The following is a 27,836-nucleotide window of genomic DNA, read 5'->3' as shown; positions in this document are numbered from 1 at the left end:
TATGTGTTTTGCTTTTCATTCTGCTCTCTTACCACTTTAATCCCAGCAACCTCGCCATTTTTCTTCTTCTTTTCAAGAGAAATCCTTTGTAAGTTTAAATGATTGCTTTTGATCTATTTCCTAATAGCATTATTCAATTATCATTTCATCAAGCTGCATCATCCTACTTCACTCTATAGCACGGCCATGTAGCCCTTAATCATGGCAAATGCTTGGTTTTCCATCCAAAGTTTCATTTCATTCTATGGAGTTATAAAGAAACTTCATATACGCATAAAACTAGAAGAATCGCAACAACAGAGAACATTAATTTGTACCTATGGGACCGAATTTTTTTCAACAAGAATCATATTTAAGCCCTCTTAGTGTTAAGGACACTAAAAACTTACAAACTAAATATCCGACGTATTCAGAAATCAAAATCGGATTGGATATTGGATCATCCTCTCGATGTTTTTGGATCTTCCACGTAGTATCTGCCCCCCCTATCTACACCATGGAGACCCCTTGCTCGCGCTCGTCGCCGGAGGAGGAGGAGGAGGTGGAGACCCCTCGCTTGCGCTCGGAGGAGGAGGGGATGCTGCGGGAGGCGGCGAGGGCGAGGCGGGCGAGGGCGAGGCCGAGGAGGTCGGCGGCGGCGTCCTTGGCGGAGGCGCCGGCGGAGCCCCAGAGGCCGAGGGCGTCGGCGGCCTCCTTGGCGGAGCCGGCGAGGAAGGCGGCGGCGGAGCCGAGGGCGGCGCTCCGGCGGCGGAGGATGGGGCGGCGGCTCCGCGCGGCCAGGGCGGAGGCGACGAGCGCGATCGCGAAGCACGCCACCGCATGCTCCACCTTGTCGGCGGCCAACCACTCGTCGCCCCCCGACTCCATCGCTCCTCCGTTTTCCTCTTTTTTTTTTTCTTTCGGCTCCTTTTTCTGATCTCGATTTGGTTCATCAGACGGGCCCCTGTACCCTGGAATGGTGGGGTGGGCCTAACAAATGCAACAAAAGGATCCCTTTGGGATTGCGGACAAAATATGCCACATCTCAGAGAAAAGACGATGTGAGAGATGATATGATATATTTATGATCCCTTGCGAAAACGCAGAAGCATATATGTTCTATCTCCTTTCATCTCATCTCTTTTTAGTCCAACAACAGCAGGAGCCAAGTGATCTTTTTTTGTGTGGGCCTAGCGTGGTGGCCCGAGTTCTTTAAATCTCAGGTCGGTTTTGGCCACTGCCTGTCCGAGTTCGTGCCTTGTGAGGCGACCAGATCTGGTCATGTGAGCAGTTCATTTTTAGGTTACTTGGTCACTAGGCAAGTAAAGTCAAAAAATTATGAAATTTAGTTTTTATATAGTTTCAATAGCGTAGATTATGTCTAATGGAACCGATCGTTAAATCGAATATCCCATCATCAAAAATAATTTATAAATATGGAGGTATCCGTACTTTTGATAATATAGGGGCCTAGTTTTCCGTTTTCAGAGAAAATAACATGGCCCTAACACAAAAGAGGACACTCAGATACTCATTTAGTTACTATTATTACCGTTGCCGTGTACTATACAATATTCATCACCGACTGAAAGATACAAAAAAAAAAAGAAAAAAAAAAAGGATACATCTCATGATGAGATGGGAGTCACCATGGTCGACCAATTCCTTCGGCGTGTCCGGCTGTTTCAAATCTGGTAAATGAGCTTGCCGAACTCGTCCATGTGCTCCGCCTGCAATGATATGGCGATCGACTGGCTCCGGTCGCCAGTCGGGCTCGGAAGCACGTACGCCAGTCCCTCGTAGGCGATCCCGCCGGGCCCCATGAACGCCGGCCGGCCCCACCCAAAGTCGGCGTCGTGTATCGGCAACCGTGCCCAGCTGGTCAACCCGAGGTTCGGGCACCGGAACGTGTGCGGTCCCTTTGCCAGCGCTGATAAATCCGGCTGCAGCTCCAGGTAGTCCAGCGCCGACGTCATGTACTTGTCGTCCATCCTCGCCAGCATGCCCTGGACCTTAGCGGCGGCCTCGGGCACCCCTGCGATGACCTCGTCTGCTGTGGCGATCGGAGTTGCCGTCAAAATAACGTTCCCGATGTATCTGTTGAAGATAAAAGCATTAATTAAGCTACCGTTCTCCGACTGCTTAAACATTCGGAAGAAAAAAAAAAAACAATTGACTAGTTCACATCTTTCAACAAAAAAGGAAGTTGGTAACGCCAGTGCATTTCATACTAGTAAATGCTAAATTGTCATCTTTAACGGTTTAAGATTTTAGAGAACAACGGTTCTCTTTACCCATCGGGCAGTGGCGGCTTCAGACGCTGTCGTCCGTCCACAGCAATGTACAGTTTGGTGAGCTGGTCCGCCGGTAGTCCCCGCGCGAGGCACGCACACCGCCACACGTGCCCAGCGACGAGAGCATACAAACTGAATTTCGGCGATCCAGGGGGCACCCTAGCCCGGAGTTCATCGATGTGGGTCGGAGTGAGCTTGAACATGCGAACGACGGTGGCTGTGGCCTTGTTGGACGTGGGAGACGGTGAGATTACCTCGGTGGATATGGAGGGAGGGGGGTGGTACTCGACGTGGGGAAACGAGGGGGTCGGGGGGTTGCGGGCGCGGAGGAGTGTGCGGTCGATGAAGGGGCGGATGGTCGGCGGGAGGCCGCGGGCGAGGTTGGCCCACGAGTTGATGAAGTTGATTCCGGTGTACCCGTCCGCGACGTAGTGCTGCATCCCCACCCCTAGCGCGACGCCCCCGCATTGGAAGTAGGTCACCTGTTTCCGGATTTCACTATCAATGTCCAACACTTCTGCTTTCAGCTGTAGCTATCTCGTGCGAAAAAAATATGTTGCTGGGCACATCTCTTTACTTTCACGATGTGACAATAATAGCTAGGGATGTCAATGGGTATGGATACCCGAAATTTTATCGGAACCCGAACCTGAATGAAACGGATATATTCGATGGATATGGTATGGATTCAGATATGGATATAAAAAATAGAAACCCGACGAATATGGATTCGGATATGGATTTTGATTATATCCGACCTGAATCCGAACCCGACCCGAACCTGAATTTATTTTGTATTATATAATATATATATATATATATAAATTTGATGTTATATTTGAATTTGTATTTTAAAAATTTAGATTTAATATAATAGATTTTGAAATATTGAAAAAAGAAATAATTATTTCGGGTTCAAATTTTCGGGTTCGGGTTCGGGTTTCGGATTTTTGGTCGGGTTCGGGTTTGGATATGGATTTTTAAAATCCGTCGGGTTCGGGTTCGGGTTCGGGTTCGGGTCTTGGGTTCAGAGTCGGGTTCGGGTTCTGATTTTTAAAAATCCATCCCGAATCCGACCCGTTGACATCTCTAATAATAGCGAGCGGAGATGCATCTAATAAAAACGAACGATGGAAATAACTATAGATTATCATTACCTGTATTTATTTTTCACTTAAAAACTAATAAAAAAAAGTTTAACAAATGTTTTCTTTTTAAATTTAATTTTTTTTTGAAGTTTTGAATGATATATTAGATATGATTTCTAAATTGAGGCTTTTGTTCAGATATCTCTTACTATTATTAAAAAAAATTAAATTTATCTTTTAATATATAAAATATTCTTCTCAAACTCAATTTTATTAATAAATCCTTGCGGAAAAGAATATGTTGGAAGAAACTTTCAAAAACCAATAAAAATATTAGGCTAAATTACAGAAAATTTTTCTGTCAAAATTAGATTTTTCACTTTTTTCACTGTCATTTAAAAATCTACACTTTGCCCTCTTGTAAAATAAAAAATATTAACTTTACCCGCTGCCGTTAGTAATCCGTTAGGGTTTCGTTTGTAAAATATTATTATATATTTTTTTATGCCAAAAATGCTCTCAGCCTGATGGGCAAAATGGTGAGGGGCAAAATAGTTATTTTATCATTACAGTTCACACAGTACTCCTTGTGAATATTTTTTATTTTACAATGGGACAAAGTGTAGATTTTTAAATGATAGGAAAGAAAATGAAAAATTAAATTTTGACAGAAAAATTTTCTGTAATTTAGGCAAAATATTATTATCAAATAAACTATGTTTAAATTTTCGAAAGATATATAAATACTGGTACCAGCTACCAAACCCCACGTGCTTCACAACTATATATGTCTTTTAGCTTAATTTCTAAAACCGTTTTACAAGAAGATTTTTTTTTCTTTTTTTCGATAAAGATGAAAATATTATTAATTAATTATTAAATTTTAATTATATTAATCGAATCGCCTATATATAGACAATACTTAGAATCCTATTTAATGATGATAGTAAATTCTAATATATTTTTAAATCTAATCAAATTATAAATAGTTAAATAGTTGGACTTAAAATAGAAAAATTACAAAATACTTTGAAAATAAATTAAAAATATAAAAAAGAGACTGAAACAATTGAATTTGCTTCTCAAACTTAGTCAAAATAACTTTACAATATGACACGTAGATTTTGAAAAGTGTTTTCCGAACTCAGGTTTCACGCTAAAAGAAAAATTATAGTTGTTTAAAAATTTCTCGCACCAATTGTGAAGTTATTGAACTTGACCAAAATTTCGACTCAGTTTAATTGAGTAGCATTTTTTAAAAGACTCTAACGCTAAATTGGCTGCATTATTTTTTTATATTAAAAATTAAAATATTATTAAGATATTACATTCTATTTGTAGAGAAGTAACGCTATCTGTGCACCTTTATTACAGATGTAAAGTTAACATTCTAATTTTTTTGACTTATATTTACTCACTTATTTTATTTTTATTATTATTATTAGTATTGAAATCTTAAAAAAAATTGTGAATTTCTGTATCCAAGAGTTTATGATGTATAAATAGTCATTTTCATTTATAAAATGTATATTCTGTACCTACTCTCCAAGAGTTTAAATACTTTTTTAAAGTTTTTAGTATTAAAAAATTGACAAAAATAAACAAAAATATTAATAGTCATTGAATGAATAGGATTTGAGATTCACACTATATTAATTATTTTTTTTACATTATCATTATTTGGAATATGTATGAAATTTCGAAATAATTATCAATTCAGCTAGAGAATTTTATGAAAATTCGAAATAACTATTAATTTTCTAGATTACAAACTTGTTTTTGTTCCTAGACTTAGCATATATTTCTCGAACTTTATTTACATAGAGCTAGAACTTTATTTACGCGAAGCTAGAGGTGTCAACGAGCCAAATACAGATGAGCTGGAGCCGACTATAAATGAGCCGAACACGAGCTAGCTGGTTAAAATATCGAGCCAAAAAATTCCATTCTTGTTAGACGAACACGAGCTGACTTATAAACAATAAATTAAAAAAATTAAAAATTATATATAAAAAATAAATATAGGAGACTTTATCTATTTAACTTTGATGTAATGTATGATTAAACCTTTAGATATAAATGAATTTTTTTTATAATTGAGTTAGAAATTATATATAGATTGAAATAAAAATCAAATAATAAAAATCTATATTATATATATATATAATTATTTATTTATATATATAAATATAAAATTTATTTGTTCGAGCTATTATTGAGCCGAACGGGAACGAGAACGCTCCAGCTCGTGTTCGATGTTTACTAAACGAACGATTCGATCTCGAGCTCATTTCGAGCCGAACATGAGCTGGCTTACGAATGGCAAGCTGAATTGCACCCCTACCTGAAGCACGAGGAGCGGAAAGGAGGAGACATCGTCGGTGTACTCCACACTGGGGATGAGCCGCTTCATCTCCGGGGTGGGCGCGAAGTCTCCGAAGTCGTCGACGGTGCAGTCGGCCTCAGCGACAACAAAGAGCACCCCCTCGGCATTGCAGTCGATCTCAATTCGCCCGTCCTCGTCACGCGCGAGCCGCCCCGCCACCGGGTAGAATTGCACCAGCACCCGCGCCAGCGCCGCCTCGAGCACCGCCGCATCAAAGAAGTTATTGAGAATTCTTGCTCTGCGGTAGAAGTACACGCTCGGCGTGTGCCACCGCACCACCACTAGGTCCAGGTTCGAGTTCCACAGCCGCCGCTGCGGCGTCGGCTCCGACGGCCTCACCATCGCCGACTGCCGCACTCTGATGTTCATTGCTGCTGCATGCCGCAACTCGCAATATCGATCGTCAAATATAAGAGAAAGCAAAGAACGAAAGAGACCATTTTACATTTTTATTTGGCTCTATTTTTGCTTCTGCTTTTTAAAACTTAAAAAATTCTCAAAAACTTTTGGTGCAACCAAAAAGAAAAAAAACATATATAGTCCTACTTTTGTTTCTGCTTTGAAAGCGCGGTAACTTTTTATATTACAAGTTGTTCGGAAAAATCTCTGAGTTTTGTTTGTAAAAAGAAGGAAATTAAATGCAAATCCAAGAAAGTTTTTTTTTAAAAAAATTACACTAGGTATTAATTATAACAACACAAATGTTAAAGAAAATAGAGAATGGAAAAGAGTGAGAGGAGAGAAATTATGTAGAAAACAATATGTACCTCCCAAGAGAGTGAGTGAGAAAAGGAGAGGGTACGAGACTACTGTGAGGGGAAGAGAGAAAGGAAAAGGATTAATATATAGGCACTCTCTCAGATACTTTTCTATTTCTCTGTAGAAAAAAAAAGTAAATGTTCTATGTTTCTTTATTATGAAAAATACTATAATTAGTATATCCCAAAGTTCAATTCAATTAAAAATACTGTAAAAAATATAAAGCTCAATTCAATTAAAAATAAAAAGTTTCTCTACTCAACCAATCTCATTCAGCCCACTCAGACTGCTTACAAATAAAATAATAATAATAATAATCACAATCTCTCTCTCTCCTCCTCCGTCGTCGTAGCCGACGAGGTAGGGTTCCAGCAGCTTGAGTTTGGCCATAAGGATCTCGTAAGAACCGTAGAGGGTTACGATCGCCACGTACGTTTTCCTCCGCCACAGGTCGCTTGAGGAGTAGGTGCCAAATATCAAGTCGGCTCCACGTATAGCGACTTCACATATAGCAACACTTTTAAAAAGTATCGGTAATTTAGCCAGCAATATTTTTTTTGACATATACTGATATTTAAAAGTATCGTTATATACTATTTTTATTGTAGTGTAGTATTTTATTGAAAAGATGAGGGCCCACTGCTGGAATATTCTAGAGTTTAAAAATTTTTTGGGCTCATAGTATTAGAAAAGAAAAATTGATAAGACAACGCACAATATGGGCTCTTGGATAAACGGGCGTAGTATAATTCGAGCGAGTCGGGTAATACTCAAGTTTGGCTTGAAATGAATTTCAAGCTTTCTTTTTAATTCAAGCTTAGCCTGAGCGAGCCAAATATCAATTTGACCGTGAGCTGAACACGAGCCGGCTCACTCATTTAAAAATTTTATTTTGAAAATTTTGATTTTACTATAATATATTTTGAAATACGATAAGATTCGGGTTTTGAATTTTTGGTCATGTTCGGATATGGATATGAATTTTTAAAACCCGCCTGATTCGGATTTGGGTTCGAATTTTAATTTGGTTTTCGGGTTTGGATTTGGGTTTTTGAAAGTCCGACCCAAACCCGACCCATTGACATCCCTATCAAGAGCTTGGGAGTTTAGTCACTAGTAACATTTTGGACCAAAGCTTGGCATTATTACTGTTACAATAAAACCACAAACAAAAACGAAAATGACAAACACGAAATAATCAAACTATAAGCAGAAATAAAAGAAAACACACTGATTTACGTGAAAAACTCTTTGCAGGAAAAAATTACGGACGAGTAAGGAGAGAACATTACTATAAAAAAGAAATATAATGTTTGAATACAACCAATCACGATTTGTCGCCTCTAGGGCAAAAAATTAGAAGGGAAAATTCTTAATGCATTTTGGATCCGATCCGATCCGTCTACTACCCACTACAGATATTCATTTTTTCTCCACAATTTACTTTTCAAATTAGTTGCACTAGAAATCACCGACAAGTTGAAATTTTAAACTAAAATCGATTATTAATTTCGAGTCACACCTAATAATTGCTCATGTGATGGAGTGTCCAATGTTGTCCTATTCCCTGCCTACCCGGAACGAAAATGAATTTTTTTTCTGTACGATTCAAATTGAATTATATTCTGTTTTAACTGTGCTGAAATAATTGGCCGAGATATTTCTTTGTGTGGGATCGTCCTCCAGGAAAAGTTTCAGAATAATAGAAGTTCATATATAAGTGTTTAAAAGATTAATTCTCTATTATTTATTATTTGGGATAATTTAATCAATACTTTTATAAATGCCCCTCTAAATTATAAAATATCAGTAATACCGCTCTAAAACGCAAAAAATATTCACAAATATTCTTAAGATTAACATTCCGTTAAAGAGTCATCNATCTTAAATTATAAAATATCAGTAATACCGCTCTAAAACGCAAAAAATATTCACAAATATTCTTAAGATTAACATTCCGTTAAAGAGTCATCTAATATTATGTAAATACCAATTTTACTCTTTTTTACTAATTTAACTAAGTGTAATAATTTAAGATTAATTATATGGTCAATTCTTAACCTTTCAATCACATAATAATTTAGCATTTTCTTTAATATTTTACAATTAAAGATCTATAGTCTATTAAGTATAATAATTAAATTTTGTTATGATTTTTTGCTTTTAAATTATATAATATAGTTGTCATGCAATTGTCCATTGTAGTATTCAACATCAATTATTCAAGATTTAATTTTTTTTGAATTTTATTTAAATAACTCATATAAGTCATACTAAAAATATTTTGATATTAAAAGTCTTGATATTAGAGCATTTTTCATATGACCCACTCAAGCAACAGTTTTTTAATTGAACATTTATTGTCAGCAAAAGTAACATTGTATGAAGACCCTCTTATCCATTAGTCTACTACAACATGATCCTAACTTTTAATTTTATATATATATATATATACATATATATATATATATATATATACATATATATATATATATATATATAGGGATGCTTTACTTTTATGAGAACAAAATGGTCTATACTCATAAGTATAGTAGTTAGACTCTATTAAAATAGGGCTACTATACCCTTAAGAGTATAGAGCCTTTCGTACTCAAAAGTTATTTTCGATAATAGAACTTTCGAATCGACGATCTAGTCCATTAAATATGATTTAGAGTATTTGAAATTTTTAAAAAAAACTATAATTTTTTGAAATCATAATAAAGTCTATTAAAGCGGGCATAAAATGAACAGTCAAAATCAAACAACGTTCTAAAAATGGATGATCGGATTCTTTAATTTCATATCGGAGTTATTAATTTTTATCTAGATAATGAATAGAATTTTTTATCAAAAATTCAATCGATTCCGATTCTTTTACATTGTTAAACTAGCAAGTATTTTATACCAACCGTTAGAAATTGTCAATTTTGATATCTTTTGATCGTAAGGTAAATAATATTAAAAAATTTAAAAATTTAATTGTTTCTAGATAATATTTAACGGTATAGATCGTTGATTCGGAAGCTCTATCATTGAAAACGACTTATGAGTACGAAAACGATCGTATTTATAGGAGTATAGCAGCCGGACTCTCTCTCTCTCTTTCTCTCTCTCTATATATACATCCTTTCAACCTAAGTGATTTTTTATTTTTGCATTGAGTGTTTTTTTTCTAACTAGTTAAAAATTTTATCAAATTCATGTACGAGGGATCTCAATTGAAAACCTTTTGACTAAGTAAAACACAAAAAAAAAAAAAAAACTAAAAGTTTAAGGGCTCTGAATGTTAAAAAATTGAAGTTAAGAGGGTCTATTTCAAAGTGACCTATAGGTGAGGGTTTCTACATATTTTATCCACCAATAATTAGTGGTAAAAATATTATTTTTAAAATTTAGAAAGGGTATTCATGAAATTACTCCTTCATTAGTTGCTGTCAAAAGAACAACCCAATCAAGAATAAATTAGTCATTTTATAACTTAATATCAACGCCCGTTAGAAGAAAGAATATTTGTGATGATTTTCTATATTTGAAGGGGGTATATATATATATATATATATATATAGTCCGGCTGAGATACTATCAATAGTATAAAATATTTGGTACTATCAAGTTTTCTGCCGTTAGATTTATCTCTTTTATCATTTTCATACGTTCGATTATACTATTTAACCAACCCCCACTCAACTCTACGGAGCCCACATCATCCTAATCGCACATCTTTTAATCCAAGAGCAGAAAACTTAATAACACCAAGTCATTAGTGTTATTAATAGTATTCCAGCCTAGTTCTCTCTCTCTCTCTCTCTCTCTCTCTCTCTCTATATATATATATATATATATATATATATATAATCTGGCTACTATGCTATTAATAGCGCGAAGTACTTGGTGCTATCAAGTTTTCCACCGTTAGATCTATCATTTTGATCATTTTCATCCGTTAGATCATACTATTCAACCAACCACCCACTCAATCCTAGGAGGCCGACATCATCGTAACCGCACATCTCTTAATCCAATGGCCAAAAACTTGGTAATACTAATGACTTGGTGCTATTAATAATATATCAACCTAGTTCTATATATATAATATTTTTAATTTTGTAGAGCTATTTACGATATTTATATATTTAAGAGGGTTAGTTGTGAAATTGCCCCTATTATTATTATTATTATTATAAATGTGAAGAATTTGAGCAGTTAGGATTAGTGCCTACACTCAACAATCCGGCTCAAGATTATGAGAAAAATCAAAAAAACAATTGACGTCATGTAGCAAGATTACGAGGAATAATGGTAAGAATAGGTGGATAGAGATGTCTTTTTCTTTGGGCACGTTTGTTGTACTACCTAATTAGTTAGGTGCCAATATTTAATTATTCCAGTGAATAATGATTATTGTGCAATAATTAGATGTTGATTAGACTTCTTCTTCCACAATTTTGAGACGCTTTTTCTTTTGAGGACCATTCTGATGTAGACACGGTAAACAGTTTCGCACTAGGTACGCTCCGGAAGGAGCAAAAAAAAAAAAATAATTCAAAGGTTCAAGGTAAGAATTACATCACAGCACACCAAGGACAGGTACGATACTTAGGTAATCCCTTAACCTCCGTTTGGTTCGGGGTTAAGAAAAAAATAACTATTTCAGAAATAGGGTTAAGTTCAGGATTAAAGTGGGGTTAAAATTTTTTTGTGTTTGGTTGGAGGTTGGAGTTAGTATAGGATAGTGAAAAAAAATATTTGGTTCGAGTAGGTGGGATAAGAAGATAATGATTGATAAAGAAGAAAAAGATGAGGGCTCGGGATGCGTGCGGGGTTAAAGTTGGGAGGGGGAGTAGGGTTAATGATTGATAAAGAAGAAAAAGGTGAGGGCTCGCGCGGGATGCATGCGGGGTTAAAGTTGGGAGGGGGAGTGGGATTAGTAAACCCCACTAACCCGGGTTAGTAAAGAGTGGTGTTTGGGTATAAATTGGGGGTTAAGAGGTTATTCCACCCCTTAACCCCCAACCAAACGGTAGCTTACTTTTTAGAACGGTTCCTAACTAACACCTTCGCTACCGTTTGATTCGGAATTAAGAAAAAGTTAGTTATTCCAAAAATAGAGTTAAGTTTAGAGTTAAGGTTGGATTAGAGTATTTTTTTGTTTGGTTGGGGGTTGGAGTTAGTCCAGGATAGTAAAAAATAATGTTTGATTGGAGTAGGTGGGATAGTAAGGATAGTGGGTTATTATGAATAGAAAATAGTGTTTGGTTAGGGTTTGGTGGGGTTAGGTGGGGTTAGCTAACCCGGGATAACCCATTTGATGTGGGGTTAGCTGGGGTACCCCACCCATTTTTAGAAGTGTTTGGGAATAAAATGGGGGTTAAGAGGTTATTCCACCCCTTAACCCCAACCAAACGGAGGCGAAGGTTCATCATCGATAAATTACAAAGCAGATTAGCTGGATGGAAAGCGAGAAATCTATCGCATGCGGGGCATCTCACTCTTATACAATCGGTGCTCCTGGCGGTACCTAGATACTCCATTTGTTTCATTCTACTTCCTGCAAAATTTTTTCACCAAATGGATAAAATTTTTCGAGATTTCTGTTGGGGTTTCAAACCAGGAGGTCGCCACTATTACCCAAAGACGTGGACAAAGCTTTCTACAAACAGAGAACTTGGGGGGATTGGTATACCATCGCAGTCAACACTTAATCGAGCCCTAGTATGCAAATTGGTGTGGTCGCTCCTCACTAGGCCAACATCCTTATCGGCACAGGTTTTGACGAACAAGTACAACCGGGCTAACAATCTCAATTTTTGGTCGGCTCAGAGCAAATCTGTAGCTTCACCTATTTGGCGCTCTATGTTACAAATGCATAATTTTATGACGAGTGCTGTGATCCGAAATTCTGAACAGCTACGATGGAAATTATCCGAATCTGGCTGCTTCACCCTGCGATCCGCTATCAATCATTTAAACAATGGTCTGGATCAGAACCAATTGCATCAGCCACATGAAAGTCAGCATACAATCTTGGAAAAAGTTTGGAGTATAAAGAATGTGATGTCCCGAGCTAAAGTATTTTTTTGGAGACTAATAGCAGGCATTACCAGTTGGCGCCGCGCTAGCCTCGAGACTACCTAACTTTGATGGACTTTGCCTGCTTTGCCTACAAGAGCATGAGACGTTGGTGCATTTATTTTTTAATTGTGAGCAGACACGACGTGTCCGGTTCGTATCCAGTATAGGCCTTATAACTGGTAATGTGGATAGGCCTGTTCTTTTGGATTTTCTTTATCCTAACTAATAAAGCCATGGCGACTCATAAGGCTTTTTGTGTTTATCAATTATAGAGCTTATGGAAAGAAAGGAATGAGATGGTTTTTGAAGGAAAAAATTTTTCTATCACTACTATCATTTCACTGGCTCGCAGCTGGACGACCTTCTATTCTAAAGAGAACATGATGAGGATTAACATTCAGGACCCAACTCTGATTTAAGAACCGCCGACCTTTTCCTTACATGTATGGGTGGATGAGAGTTGGAAAGGTGGCACTACAGGTGGTGTAGAATACCTGATCGCCAATCAGCATGGAATCATTATGTGCATATCCGATATACTGAAGGATGTCCATGACGCTTGCTCTGCGGAAATTGGAGCAATTTCCCGAGCGACAAATCTTTTGTTGCAAGGCATTCGGGAGAAACTTTTCATATTTACTCAGATTCAGCACCGATCATCAAAGGCTTGCACCTTAGGAGCTATCATTTAGATTCGCTAACAGATGAAGCTCGGACAAGAATCATGGATCTTCGGATTTTTCTAGAAAGTTCTAAGCAATTTAGCTATGGATGGTCTTCAAGATATTCTAAAATGTTGTAGTTGCAGATCGATTGACCAACTGGGGACTCACTAGCAACAAATTTTTTTTTAGTCCTCTGTAGATGAATTCTCTCAAGTTGTACCCTCGATTGATAAATAAATTCGCCTTATGGCGTGTTTTCCTTAAAAAAAAAGATAAGAATTACACTATCATAATTTTATTTTATTACATTAATTTAATCCATTGTATCGAAAAATTAAACTATTATAAAATTTATACCTATATATTAATTTTTATGGCAAAATTTTATATATACCCACCCCTTAATTTGAAAACGAGTGGAACTTTTTTTTTTCTCATTTGATTATTATGTTATAGTCTATATTCTATACATGAATTCTCATGACTAAATCCACATGAATGTACCACCTTCATTTGAGAGTGATGAAACCCACTATTATTTTTTATTTTTTTATTCTTTTTGTTTTAGTAAAATTATTTTTTCTCTCACAACCATTTTTTTCAACCCTTTTTCTTTCTTCTTTTTTTCCTCTCATCTCTTTTTTTTTTTTCCGTTGAACCAACAAAGGTGTCTTTTCCTCTTTCCTTATCTCATTTACAAAGCAAAGCGGTTATGAATCTTTCAACGTATGAGTTTAGATTTTTTTCTTTCTCTCCCTTTTTTTATCGCTCGCTGTTCGGAGCCTCCGGCCCCCATTTGCTGCTTCTCATACGTCCTTGACAAGGACGACTCGCGACGCCATCACCAGCTATCCTATTCTCAATAATTATGGAATATCTATATTTCAATTATCTATATATTGCATCGTGCAGGTTATTTATCTTCATGGCTAAATCCTATATATACCCAGCGCCTTAATTTGGAAAAGAGTGAGGTCTTTTTTTTTTTCCCATTTTCTTTTTTTTTATTTGATTATTGTGTTATGGAAATAATTTTAATCATCCATTTGCATGATATGCGACTTCTCTTGAACAAGATTGAATAGTTTTATCGAAACGATTAAATATTTTTTATTACAGTTTTATTTTTTAAAATTGTTTGTCTATAATATAAACTTTATTTACTATTTTTTATACTAAACTGATATTTTATTCTTTACAGATTTTTATTTTAACAGTATCTATCTGCTGTGACGCGCGAGTCACTACACTAGTATATTTTATTACAACAGTTTGTGAGAATATTTATGACAATATTTATTGTTGGAAAAGAATGAATTGCTAGTAATGTGGGCCGGGGCAGATAATTGGGCTAACGGGCTACCTAAGAAATGGTAGTGTCAACCTTTTCGGCCTATTTTTATTGGGTCGGATTGTACTCTAGGCCCGGTAAGGGCCAATTATACTAACCTAAGGGTCCGTTAGGCATTGAGATCCGTCTAATAATGTTACTACTTACTAGGTGGCAAAAAATTGAGGCCAAAGCATACAGAAATATATGTTCATCTTTTTCGGGAAAATAAAAAAATACAACATGTTGTTTTTTAAAATATTCATCCACCACACTTTTTCGTTGCAGTTACTGTAATTAAAATGCATGCTTTTATTGCCACAAGTGCGATCACGTTACAAGAAAGTTTTAATATAAGGACGTTTTTAAGACAACAAAGCATTTCCAAATTTTCCTACAATATGGAAAATATTGATATTTTAAGAAACTTCGTCGTATGAACCTTCTATTGTATCAAACTAATTTATTAAATGATAAATTTTATTATTATTTTTAGTTTTCCAACACTTTAAAACGTCAGAATGTATTTTACCGACGCTTGCAATAAGCATCGGTATAGACGCAGCGACTCTTTATTCGCCGACGTTTTAACCGACATTTTTAAATATGACATATTAAACTATATTGGGACAGTTTTAAACATCGTTAAATATTAAAAAAAAACATCTTGAAATTTTTTTTTTTTTTTGTGGTATATAATATAATGAGACAAATTTTTTGGCTATTATGAAAAATAATATTCCTTTATTTAGTCAACAACATAGCACTCCCTTCTACATTGATGCAAGTTAATTAGTTCATCAAACTTAAAATAGTACAGCACATTAAGATTTAGTTTGGTATTGAGCTCTCTCTAACGCTATTAGATAGAATAGAGTTGAGAAAAAATATATAGGGATATGATTCTGCGTTCTCCGATGAGACCGCAAAAAAATGCAATATTACATACGCAAACAAACAAAATATATATTTTTCCATCGTCGTTTCTCACCGCACGTAACGCAATCTCCCAGCAACCCCAAACGAAGCCTAATTAAACAACGATATATATATAACTACAGTGAAGAGGCACTTCCTCTTGGGTTTCTTCGCAAACACTTTGAAAATGCTTTCTCATTGATCTCATCATAAAACAGCTGCTTAAATCTTTCCATGCTATCTACTTCCAGTGCTAGTGTCAATCCCACCCCTCCATCCTTTCTAGGGCTTCTTACAAGATATCCGTGTCCGCCGCCGGAGAAATGCGGCCGCGCGACGTAGATCGGCTCCCCCCACCCAAAGTCTCCGGCGTACGACTGCAAACTGAGCCAGCTTACGATCCGCAGGTCGGTGCGCAGGAGCTTGCCGCTGGCCGGTAACCGCGAAATGCCCGTAACTTCTACGTAGTCGACGACCGATCTCACGTACTCGTCCCCTATGTTGTTGAGCACTCTTCTAATGTGCTCTGCACCATATCTAATAGAGTGCGATATAAGTTTTTCTACTTTTGTAGTCACAGATATGCGCACCGCCGCGTTACCCAGGTAACGCGGCGGGAGCGGCGGCTTCAGGCGGCCGTGCACGTCGGTGATCGTATGGAGGCGGGTCTCTTGGCTCGGCAAAAGCCCGCGGGCGATGCACGCGCACCGCCACGCGTGTGCGGCGACGGCTTGGAATGTGGACACGGCGGTGGGGGGGTTCCGGTCACCGCTGCAGCGAAGCTTCAGGAATCGGAGCTGGTCTTTGGAGAGCTCGAATAATGCGACGACGAATGGCGCCGCGGGAGCATTGTTGTCGTCGTCAGAGGAGACCGGAGAGTATTCGGGGTGGTCGAAGGTGACCTTCGGAGTCGGGAGAGCGCGGAGGAGGCTGCGGTCGAGTGAGAGAGAAGCCGGTTGCGTGCCGTCGACCTGTCGGGCGATGTCCGACATCATCTTGATGAACTCAAAAAAGCAGCGGCCGTCCGCGACCGCATGGTGTATCGCCGTGCCTAAGATCATGCCACCGCATCTCAAGAACGTCACCTGTTTATATATTGATTCAAACTTGTTAGAAATATACTAATTTGAGTAGAGTTACTATACTATCGGAAGCATAAAGTGGTTGTACTTTCGATTTTTTATCCCTTAGATTAACTCTATTGATGATTTCTAATTATTTGATTAATATTATTAACCAATGAAAACCATTCAACCTTAGGGGGACTACTCAACCCTAAGGCCCTGTTTGGTTCAGGGGATAAGCGGGGATAACTTTCGTTATCCCCGCTATTCTGCCAAACAAAAAGATTTATTATCGGGATAAAATATTCCGGTCAAACCTTACTATTCCCGGTTATCCTGGAATAGCAAGAGATTTGCTATTCCACCATTTTGGTGGAATAGCGCTATTCCAATGCTTAATTTCAAACTTAATTAAAATTATAAATTGAATTAAACTAAATTATATAAATATAATATGTTATATATTATAATACATTATTTTTATTATAAAATTATTAATGTATATATTAATAAATATTATTTATATTTAATATTATAATAAATTTTATAATAAATTTATTTAAATATTACAATAAATTTTTTATTAAATTTAAGTTTAAGCAGAATTTTAAAATTTATAAATTTATGTATAATAAATTATTTTTATTAATTGTTTCACCCCTATTCTTTTTTAAAATTAAAATTTAAAATTTAAAATTATAATTTGTTATCTCAAAATTAAAGTTTACAATTTTAAATTCTAAATTTTAAATTTAAATATTATAATTTGATATTTTAAATTTTTAAAATTAAATTTATATTTTATATTTTTTAATTTAAAATTTGAACTTAAATTTAAAGTTTGAATTTAAATTTAAAATTCTGAATTTAATATTTGAGATTTTAAATTTTAATTTTAATTTTAATTTTAAATTTCAAAGTTAAAATTTTAAATTTAAAAATTTAAAAATTCAAATTCAAATATAATAAGATGGTAATGTCATTATTTTTTATTTATAAAAATCTACTATCTTTCTTATTCCATCTTATCTAACCAAACACTATTTTTTTATTCCTAAGAATAACCTAATTTTCATCCAAACGCAAAATTAATCTAATCCCTGCTTATACCTCAATTTATACCTATCCCTGGAATAATCATTTTTTGGTTATCCCCGAACCAAACGATACCTAAGGGGACCGCTATCAGTCCAACCGTAAAATTTTTGATCAAAGGGTTAAAAAATTAGAAGCGCCAACTACTTTATGCTTTCGATAGTATTGTAACTCTACACTACTAATTTTATAATAAAAAAGAATTGTAATCTCACAACTCTTAATCATAAAGTTGAGCTAGTGTTGCTCATGTTGCTATAGTTAAAACAGTAGTTATGTAGCAGGTAAAAAAGGCAAATTCTAAAAGAGGAGCTTCTCTTATGCAGGGCAAACCCAGAATTAATTCAGCTGAACCGAAGCTAAAACTATATAATTTAAAAATAAATAAATAAACTACATTTTGCTCAATACAAGATCTGGGATTTTGGTAAAAATTATATAATTTTTATGGGTAATTAATACTTAATACAAGTAAGGGCATGTTTGGTGATATTAACTTTTTGAAAGCAAGCTTTATAAATATATATATAAATTGACTAATATCTTGCTCAACATAACAAATTTGTTTAATTATGAGGTTATTTTATGATTTTACTAGAATATGATATTTATTTTTATAAATTTCCTTGTACTAGCTAGGAATCAAACACTGGCACTGGCCTTTCATAAAGAACATAAAACAATAATAATAACAATAAATTAAACAACAATAATGAGGTTGCACACCACTTTCTATTTAAAATATATTTGTTCTTTCCCATCAATTGTCCCCACACACTATGGACTAATATATCGTCCAATTTTCTATATAGGCGGCGCATGTGCTCCTAATGTGGTGACAATCCAATCTTTATCTTTATTTATTAGAAAAGCAACTTTCAATGTGTTAGGTACTTTGGTATAGAAAAAATTTCACATTATATTTTAATAATATTAGTCACTTCAATGCCACCTACACACTAAAGTAAAAATACAGTACTATAGTTAGTGATTTATATTGCTCATTAAAACCTTATGAAATAAATTTCTAAAAACAATAAGAAAGTCTAACTACAAAGAACACATCTACCCTTACAATCAAAATGAATTATAACTCTATAATGGTTATGGCTCCGTTTGATTCGGGTATAAATAAAAACTACTTATTTCAGAAATAAATATAAATTCAGATACAAACAGAAATTAGAGTAATTTTTTGTTTGAATGATAATTTTAAAATAAGTAAAAATAAAAAAATGATTGAATGATTAAGAAGAATAAAAGAAATAGTGAATAATTATATTTTTAAAATATCAAAAATACTACTCACCCAAATTTCCATTTTTAAAAAATACCACTCATCCCCACATGGAAAAATAAATAAATAAAAAAAACTTCTCAGATCCTCTTCCTCGGCTCTCCCCCAATGGCAACTTCGCCGCAGCGTCTCTCCGTCTCTTTCTGGGTTGGAATAAGCTCAGGAACAAAAGAACAAACTTGTTTCTGAGCTTGTTCCACCTAGGAGTGGGAACAGCAACCTCTCTTTTTTTCTTTCTCAAAAAAAAAAAAAAAAAACAACCTCTCCTTTTTTTTCGTTTGGATACAAAAGAAAAAAAAAGATCTTTTTCCCTCCTTATATCCTAATCAAACAGGGTGTAAAGATTAAGTTGTCTTTAACCTCCGTTCAAATCCATATGAATCCAGGTATATGACATGTCTAATAAAACCCATCAAATTGAAAAAAGCGTATGTATACTAAGCTTGAATCCATCAGTATATATTAGTTTTTTTTTTTTTTTATAACATTCTTTATAATTATCCGAGTATGCCCTAACCTGAATGGCAAGTACGGTGCACGGCAGTTCATGGGACTCGACGGCGGGCACGAACAGCCTCCTCATCTCGGCCGTGGGCACGACGCCGTCGACGTCGTCGACCGCGTACTCGTCGGATTTGGCGGCGACGAAGAGCGCCCCCTCTCCGGTGCAATCGGCCTCTATCCGGCCGTTCTCGTCGACCGCGAGCTTCCCCGCGAGCGGATAGTAGACGGCGAGCGCCTCGGCGAGAGCGGACTTGACGGTATCGACGGCGAAGGACGGGGAGACGCCCGTGCGCCGGTACACGTGGAGCACCGGCGTGTGTCCCCTCATGGCCACTACGTCGAGATTGGAAAGCCATAATTTGTGTTGCGGGGTCTCCTTGCTCGGCACAACCATGCACGACTCCAATATCTCCACCATCCTCTCTCTCTCTCTCTCTCTCTCTCTCTCTCTCAGAGAGAGTCCATTATTGAATAGTAAATATAATTATATAAAATTTATTTATTATTTTCATCTCTCACATTATCTCCCTCGAATTATTGAGAGAGGCCGATTAATAAGAGTTAATTACATGCAGTTTCATCTAAATATATTAAATAATAAATATATTCATATGAAGTTTATTTTTATTTTTATGTCTCTCTCTTACTATCTCTCTCGAATCATCGAAAGAGAGTCAATTAATAAGAGTTAATTGCATACAGTTTTCTATAAATATATTGAATAATAAATATATTTATATAAAATTTATTTTTATTTTTACCTCTTTTTCACTCTCTCTCTCTCTCTCGAATCATGGAGAGAGGGCCAATTAATAAGAGTTAATTACATACAGCTTCAAGTAAATATAATAGTAAATATATTCATATAAAGTTTATTTTTAATTTTTATCTCTCTCTCTCTCACTACCTCTCTTGAATCATCGAAGGAGAGTCAATTAATAAGAGTTAATTGCATACAGCATTCTATAAATATATTAAATAGTAAATATATTTATATAAAATTTATGTTTAATTTTTATCTCTCTCTCACTATTTCTCTCAAATCATCATCCAGAGAGAGCCGATTAATAAGAGTCAATTGCATACAGCTTTATGTAAATATATTGAATAGCAAATATGTTTCTATGAAGTTTAATTTTTTATTTTCATTATTATAAAAGTTCAGCGATATTCATATTTATTTCTCCGGTTTGTTAGCATTAGAGCACTATTTATTTCTTAACAACAGTTAAGTGAAATAATATTTTCATCCTTACAAATATATCCCTTCAAAAGTCTAGAAATATTTTCAAAAAAATTATTTTATCCAATAATACAAGAAAGTAAAAAGTTCAATTTAACTTATTCGCTAACCAAGACTAAGTAGTTTACTCACGATTAACTATATTTTTCTAACGAATTCTAAAAATAAGGATATATTTAAAAATAATAAAATTTTTATAGGAAAAAAATAAAATATTAAATTTTGTAAAAATATCTTTTTTATTCTATATGTTTATAAGGAACTATATACAATTAATAAAGAGGCTTGAGCACTGTTCTACTCAGCGCTAATGGGTGCATATGCAGCTAGGGGGTGTAATGTGGATCGTGCCGGGCTGGCACGATCGATATTTTTCGGGCTAGGTCGGTCCAGCCCGGCTTGGTTTCAATTTCGGGCTGTGCCGGGCCGGGCCGTGCTTCGAGCCGCCTCTTAAAATATTTATTTTTAATTTTTTTTTAAAAAAATTAGTTTAAATTTGATTAAATTATTTAAAATTTTATAAAAATAATTATAATATAATAAATATTTAATTTTTAAAAATTAATAAATTTGTATTATTTTTTTGAAAAAAAAAATTTAACGGAGGAGCCGGCCGAGAAGACGCATAGGCCCCAAGGCCCAAGGCATGCCTTGGGCCTCAGGGGTCCGGGCCGTGCTGGCCCGCCTTGCGCGGCCCAAACGGACCGTGCCGTGCCGGGCCGCCCGCCTCCCCTCAGCCTGGCACAGCCCAGACCCGTTTCGGGTCATGCCGTGCCGAGTCGTCGGGGCACAAAGGAGCGGACCAGCACGGCCCAAAGTCTTGGGCCAGGCCGGCCCGGTACAGGTGCGATAGTACCCATGCCGTGCTACGGGCAGCGCACGTGCCGCCCGACCCATTTTACACCCCTATGTGTAGCCTAAATTTTGAAAACTATTTTTAGGGTCAAAAGTTTTTTTTTTTTTTTTTTTTTTTTTATAAAGCGTAGAATTAGTTTTCTAATTTTAAAGTTTCCAAAATTAAAAGCAGTTAAAATTTAATTTTTAAATTTTAATTTTAATTTTGAAGTCAAATTTTAAATAGTAATTTTAATTTATAATCAAAACCTTATATTTTATATTTTATATTTTATATTTTATATTTCAAATTTCAAATTTCTACTTCAAATATCAAAATTTAAATTTCAAATTTTAAATGAATTTTAAATTGCAAATTTCAACTTTAAAATTTAAAATTTAAAATTAAACTTCAACTTTTTTAAATAAAATTTAAAATTTAAAATTTAAATTTAATTTGAGCAGTTTAAATTTTTATATTATGTAATGAGCTAAATTTTCTTATTTTCTACCTGAAATATCAATTTTTCGTACTTTTTATATCCATTATGCATATGAGTGCGAGCTTAATCTATTTCCGGTCTCTCTCGTTCCTTTCTATTGATTTATACAAATGTGAATACTCAAACACAAAGTAAAGTAGAATGAGACATACTTGTATGGCATAAAAATTGGTATAAATCTTACATTTTTAAGTATTCAAAACTATTTTTATATTAAAAAGGCATGACTACTGTGCAGCTGATAAGATCCATTATGCAGAGACTTTTAAATTATTTGTATGAATCACGTTTACATATATTATATATTTATTTGTTGTGGTTTACTGAATAAACTATGTGTACGTAAGATTCACTACTAGAAAATTAATTATTAGTAATATTTATTTACGCTGCTAAAAGATCAACGAATGCCGTTAAAAATTTTAACAATATATGACACTAAATGTTGCTTATGCAAATATTACTAAAATTATAATGAATGCCGCTAATATAAATCAATTAGTGTCATTAGAAATATGCCGCTAAAAGGGATTAAATATTAATTTTAAATTATTTATTAGCAGCACATATTTTAAAATTTTTTCAAGAAAAATATAGCAAGTTATCCACTTCATTTATTACTTTTAGAAATAAACTTTGCTAGAAATATGAACCAACTAGAATTCGAATTTGAAACTTTGGGCATCAATCACCAAGCACTTTGCCACTTGCGCTAGGGATAATAAGTTATATATATTTGAATTTTTTAAATTTTAAGTCTTCAATTTTAAAATTTTAAAATTCTAAATTTTAAATTTTAAATTCTAAATTTATATACTAAATTTAAATTTTTCAGTTTTAAATATCAAATTTTAAGTTTCAAAATTTGTAATTTTAAGTTTTAAATTTTACATTTGAAATAAATTTATAATTTTAAAATTTTAAATTTTAAAATTAAAAATTAAAATTTTAAACTTTTAAAATTTAAATTATAAGTTTAATTTTTAAAATTATAAGTTTTGAATTTTTAAATTTTAATTTCAAAAATTTTTAATTTTAAGTAGAAACGGGATATAATAATAATTATATATTGATTAGTGACGACATTTAGCAATATAAGTGCAGCTATTTTATTATATTTAGACGGCGTTTACTAATTTACGATACTAATTTATTCTATTTTATAATATTAATAATAAATTACTGTTAAATTATTACATATAGTAACAATTATCAAGTAATACTGGTAAATATATTAATTAGTATGATTTAATTAAATATTGCAAAATAAATATTGTGGCATTTAGAAATAAGCGCTGCTATTTTGTTACATTTAGTATTATTTTTTATAGAATACTGAAACTTTCAGCGGCATTCATTAATTTACGCTGTTAATTTATCTTATTTTGTAATATTAATAGTAAATTATTACTAAATTATTAAATTTAATTATTATTATTAAATTATACTGTTAAATATATTAATTAATATAATTTAAATAAATACCGTGAAGTAAATGTAGAAATAAGATCCATCATGTAGAGACTTTTATGAATCACATTTACATATATTATTATTCTATATTTATTTGTTGTGTTTCATTGAATAAACTGTGTGTAAGAGTAATGGTCATACCCGGTGGACAAAAACCTTCGTTGTTATGAAATGACAAGACATAAAATAATGTCAAAACAAGGAAAAAATACTAGAATGCGCCAGATATATTAATAATATGACGTAACAAATTAATCAAATCTTTTCCTTTTAAAAATATATGTCCCATTATGATTATAAAAAAATATTTTATATTATATTTTTATTTGAAAAGAAGAAATATGATTGACTTGTTATTGATAACATGGTGCAAGTGTGACATTATAGAATTCCTCCAAAACAAGGAGGGCCCTAATAATTTTACTAATATAAATTGACACGAAACTGTGTGTTAGATATGCATTGAATTCTATAACCGTAAGATTTTGGTCTATTCTATTCGGATTATTCTATTAAGTTAAATTTAAATTATATCTAATCTCATTAAAATATTGTTAGTCTTAGTGAATTTATATTATTAATTGTATATGAATTTAGGCAGATGAGAGCAAGTATGAATGTCTCTCTCGGTATAAATATGGACACACACACACACAAGCCGAAAATTTTACACCAGCTTCAATTAGAGGCCCATAATATATAGAGCTTTTTAATAGGTTTTTTCATCACCACCCATTTCCTTATTATCACAAGCAAGGATTTAAATGCAGTACCACGGGATCGTATCGAAAATTTATTGGCACGGTACGACACGTACGTGTCGGACTGTGCCGATACATGCCGGTCACAAAAAATTCATGTGTGCCAACACATAATTTCATGAAATTTTTTTTTTTTTTTTTTGCAACAAAAGATTCTAACTGTTTACTATATATTTTTATCAAATATTTTGAACTTTATTTAAAAAATTACTTACAAATTTAAAAAATAGAGGATTTGAAACTGTGCCATCGGCACGGGTTGTTTCATGTCGATATCTTATTGGTATGGTACGGCACGGTACGGATTGTTTCGTGTCGATATCTTATTGGTATAGTACGGCACGGTAGATACGGCCCGTGCCGATAGGCACTTTAATCCTTGATCACAAGTTCACACAAAACACCCCAAAATATGCCAAAACAACGGCAAGAGTCGCAACAATTAAACAAGAACTAATTTCATACATATCTCTATAAATATAATAAATTATAAATATATTTCTACAAAGTTCAACTTTCATATATTGTTCATGTAAAAATTTTGATGTTTTCAAATATATCCCTACTGTTCATAGTAAGTTAATTCGCAAATTATTGAAAATCCTGATAAAACTGTCTACATACGATTTATTCCCAAAAAATCGGAATAACATGTGAATTTTTTAGTTAAATTTATTATTGGCGAATAATTCGCATACGTCGAACTATTCGGCCAAGAAAACGTGTAAATTATTTGAATAATTTTTTTTTGAATTATTGCCGAATTATTCGTGAATTTTTGAAAAACTTCATAAACTTCTAAAATATGTGTATCATGAAAAAGATAAAAATAGGGACGACAATAAAATTTGTTATTATTATTTTTACTTAATCTACTTTATTTTGTTCCTCTTTTTTCATATTTTAAAGAATCTATAACTATATATGCCAGTAGCATAAATCTAGAGAAAAAAAGTTTAGTTTAATAGCAGAATTTTTTATCCCGGATTGTTAATTGGTGGACATATAATATCGGTATAAATTGCATATTCAAATAATTGGCGAATTCTTTTTTTTTAAGCTGTATTTTTCAGCGAATTTAAAAATTGAAATACAAATTTTATTCGAATTATATCTATACCGATTTTTTGCCGAATTCGAATTAACTAACTATGCTGCCGTTACAATCTGTTAGAAAAATTAATTAACCACAGCTAAAATATTTAATCCTAACTAATTAATAAGGTGAATTAACTTTTTTTCTCCCTGTTTAATTAATAATTAGGATTTTTGGATGGACATATTTGTGATTGCAAAAAGATCACAATACTATTTTGACGATAATAAATCAGAGGAATATATTTGAAAACGTTCGGATTTTTACGAAAATAAGATATAAAAAGTAAAGTACGTAGAAATAAATTTATAATTTAGGAAATAAACTCATTAAATAACGCTGTAATCAAACATGATGATGCACGTACGCACGTACACTCACCACATGATTTACTCAACGTAGAAGAGACCATTAGTACATAGTAATTAATTAACGCAACAAAAGGAAATAACCTAATTAATTCACTCTTAATAAAAGATCACTCACTAGCTAGCTAGCTCCAGCACAAATTAGATGGAATTAAAGCCTAATCAAATCAACTTCTAATTAATTAATTTCGACCTCCTCGTAGAACAACTGCTTGAACTTCTCCATGTTCTCCGGCTCCAGCGCCATTGTCAACCCGACCCCGCCATCTTTTCCGCGCCTCCTCACCATATATCCGTGGCCACTGCCGAACACATGCGCCCGCAAGACGCATCTCGGCTCCCCCCACCCGAAATCCGCGTCGTAGATCGGCAGGCCCAGCCAGCTCGCCAGCCGCAGGTCGGTCTGCCGGAGCTGATGACTGCTGCTGCCCTTCTTCTGATGGCCCGACGCGCCCGTCACCGCTGCGCGATCGATAACCGATCTCACGTACTCGTCGTCCACCTGATTGATCACGCTCCGGATCTGCTCGGCTCCGGATTTACTAGGGTTCGATATGAGCTCTTCAGCTGGCGCTGACACTTTGACGCGCACGGTCGCGTTCCCGAAGAAGTGCGGCGGCAGCGGCGGATTCAGGCGGTCGCAGACGGTCACGATAGTGTGGAGCTCGGTCGTCTCCCCGGGCCGGAGCGCGCGCGCGATGCACGCGCACCGCCACGCGTGCGTGGCGACGGCGCGGAAGGTGGATATGCTCGAGGGGTTGCCGCCGCCGCCGTAGCGGAGCTTGAGGGAGTCGAGCTGGGCCTTGGAGAGCGTGAAGAGCTCGACGACGAAAGGAGCGGCATCGGCGTTGGCGTCGGCGTCGGCGGCGGGGGAGGAGTTCGGGACGGCGTAGTCGGGGTGTTCGTAGGGGCCGACCGACGACGGCGGAGAGCGAGCGGAGAGGATGGTGCGGTCGAACGACGGAGGCGGCGACGACGGCGGCGCGTCGAGGCCGCGGCAGACTGCCGACCATGTTTTGATGAACTGGAAAGCGGAGCGGCCGTCGGCGACCCCGTGGTGGTTGGCGACGCCTAATATCACCCCGCCGCACCGCAGAAATGTAACCTGGTCGTTCAAAGAAGAGAGAAATTAAGGATCATAATCGAGAAAACGAGTCCGACTAAAACTGAAATTATCAGTTGAACAGTCGGTTTAAACGGATCAACATTATTTTATGATGCCACTAGGTAGGTCATGATCCAACTCGTTCAACTGGTCGGTTCGATCTGATTTTTAAAACACTGCCTGACTACCTGGACCATGAGCACGATGCACGGCGGCTCCGAAGACGCGGCGGAGGGCACGAACATCCTCCGCATCTCGACTGTCGGCACGACGTCGGTGACGTCGTCGATCGTGTAGCCGTCGGACTTGGCCACGACGAAGAGCGCGCCCTCTCCGGTGCAGTGAACCTCCATTCGGCCGCTCTCGTCGACCGCGAGCTTTCCCGCGAGCGGATAGTAGATAGCGAGCGTCTTGGCGAGAGCCGCCTTTACGGTCTCGACGCAGAAGAAGGTGGAGTAGTCGGTGGTCGACTGGTATACGTGAAGGGTCGGCACGTGTCCCCTCGTGGCCACAATGTCGAGGTTGGAGAGCCATAGTTTGTGTTTTGGGGTCGCCTCGCTCGGCACAACCATGCAAGATTCAACTATCTCCACCATTCTCTCTCTCTCTCTCTCTCTCTCTCTCTCTCTCACTCACTCATACAAACATAAATAACACTAAAAAAGTAGGAAGCGTGTAGAAGGAGCTAGCTAGTTATGTAGTACAGTCCCAGTAATTATGTAGGGCAAAAATTTTATGGACATTGTGTCCGTAAAAATTAATTTGGGATATTCTAGATGAGCGCCACGTGTTTCGAGCCACTTCCGGATGGGCGCCGTGAGGCACCCAAGCCATGCGGGGCCCATCGCTCCTGCTGCTCTTCCAACAATGGGCGCAGCAGAATTTTTTTGGTGTACCCGGTGCACTATTTTTTACTTTAAAATTTTTTTTTATTTTTAAATTATAATTTAATATAACATATATCTATATTATGATATTTTAGAAATATATGTAAAAAAA

The 27,836-nt window shown here is 35.4% G+C and overlaps 4 protein-coding genes across 4 annotated transcripts; all 4 read right to left on the bottom strand.

Moving 5' to 3' along the window:
- LOC109711888 lies at positions 287-1,182 on the bottom strand. The gene has a single exon (XM_020235240.1). The coding sequence runs from the start codon at positions 865-867 to the stop codon at positions 490-492; it is 378 nt and encodes a 125-aa protein (XP_020090829.1). The 5' UTR covers positions 868-1,182; the 3' UTR covers positions 287-489.
- LOC109711887 (hydroxycinnamoyltransferase 1-like) lies at positions 1,429-6,544 on the bottom strand. The gene is made up of 4 exons (XM_020235239.1): positions 6,515-6,544; positions 5,706-6,118; positions 2,274-2,755; positions 1,429-2,076 (listed from the first exon to the last, which is right to left on the bottom strand). The coding sequence occupies exons 2-4, from the start codon at positions 6,114-6,116 to the stop codon at positions 1,665-1,667; spliced, it is 1,305 nt and encodes a 434-aa protein (XP_020090828.1). The 5' UTR covers positions 6,117-6,118; positions 6,515-6,544; the 3' UTR covers positions 1,429-1,664.
- LOC109711416 (hydroxycinnamoyltransferase 4-like) lies at positions 15,561-20,001 on the bottom strand. Its single transcript, XM_020234431.1, has 2 exons — positions 19,468-20,001; positions 15,561-16,579 (listed from the first exon to the last, which is right to left on the bottom strand). Exons 1-2 carry the CDS (start codon positions 19,870-19,872, stop codon positions 15,632-15,634), a joined length of 1,353 nt encoding a protein of 450 aa, XP_020090020.1. The 5' UTR covers positions 19,873-20,001; the 3' UTR covers positions 15,561-15,631.
- Positions 25,707-27,496, bottom strand: LOC109712001 (hydroxycinnamoyltransferase 4-like). The gene is made up of 2 exons (XM_020235407.1): positions 27,026-27,496; positions 25,707-26,837 (listed from the first exon to the last, which is right to left on the bottom strand). Exons 1-2 carry the CDS (start codon positions 27,431-27,433, stop codon positions 25,911-25,913), a joined length of 1,335 nt encoding a protein of 444 aa, XP_020090996.1. The 5' UTR covers positions 27,434-27,496; the 3' UTR covers positions 25,707-25,910.

This window comes from Ananas comosus, linkage group 6 (assembly GCF_001540865.1).
Source record: "Ananas comosus cultivar F153 linkage group 6, ASM154086v1, whole genome shotgun sequence".
NCBI lineage: Eukaryota > Viridiplantae > Streptophyta > Magnoliopsida > Poales > Bromeliaceae > Ananas > Ananas comosus.
The sequence above is the reverse complement of the archived record's forward strand: the minus strand, read 5'-3'. Positions and strand labels throughout refer to the sequence as shown.

Bases quoted from the DNA above. Each gene is read 5' to 3' on its own strand.
- LOC109711888 (XM_020235240.1), bottom strand. From the start codon at position 867: ATGGAGTCGGGGGGCGACGAGTGGTTGGCCGCCGACAAGGTGGAGCAT.
- LOC109711887 (XM_020235239.1), bottom strand. From the start codon at position 6,116: ATGAACATCAGAGTGCGGCAGTCGGCGATGGTGAGGCCGTCGGAGCCG. The intron at 2,756-5,705 runs GTAGGGGTGCAA...ATCCGGAAACAG, and splicing joins TTCCGCTCCTCGTGCTTCAG to GTGACCTACTTCCAATGCGG. The intron at 2,077-2,273 runs GTAAAGAGAACC...TATCTTCAACAG, and splicing joins AAGCCGCCACTGCCCGATGG to ATACATCGGGAACGTTATTT.
- LOC109711416 (XM_020234431.1), bottom strand. From the start codon at position 19,872: ATGGTGGAGATATTGGAGTCGTGCATGGTTGTGCCGAGCAAGGAGACC. The intron at 16,580-19,467 runs GTTAGGGCATAC...ATATATAAACAG, and splicing joins GCACCGTACTTGCCATTCAG to GTGACGTTCTTGAGATGCGG.
- LOC109712001 (XM_020235407.1), bottom strand. From the start codon at position 27,433: ATGGTGGAGATAGTTGAATCTTGCATGGTTGTGCCGAGCGAGGCGACC. The intron at 26,838-27,025 runs GTAGTCAGGCAG...TTGAACGACCAG, and splicing joins GCATCGTGCTCATGGTCCAG to GTTACATTTCTGCGGTGCGG.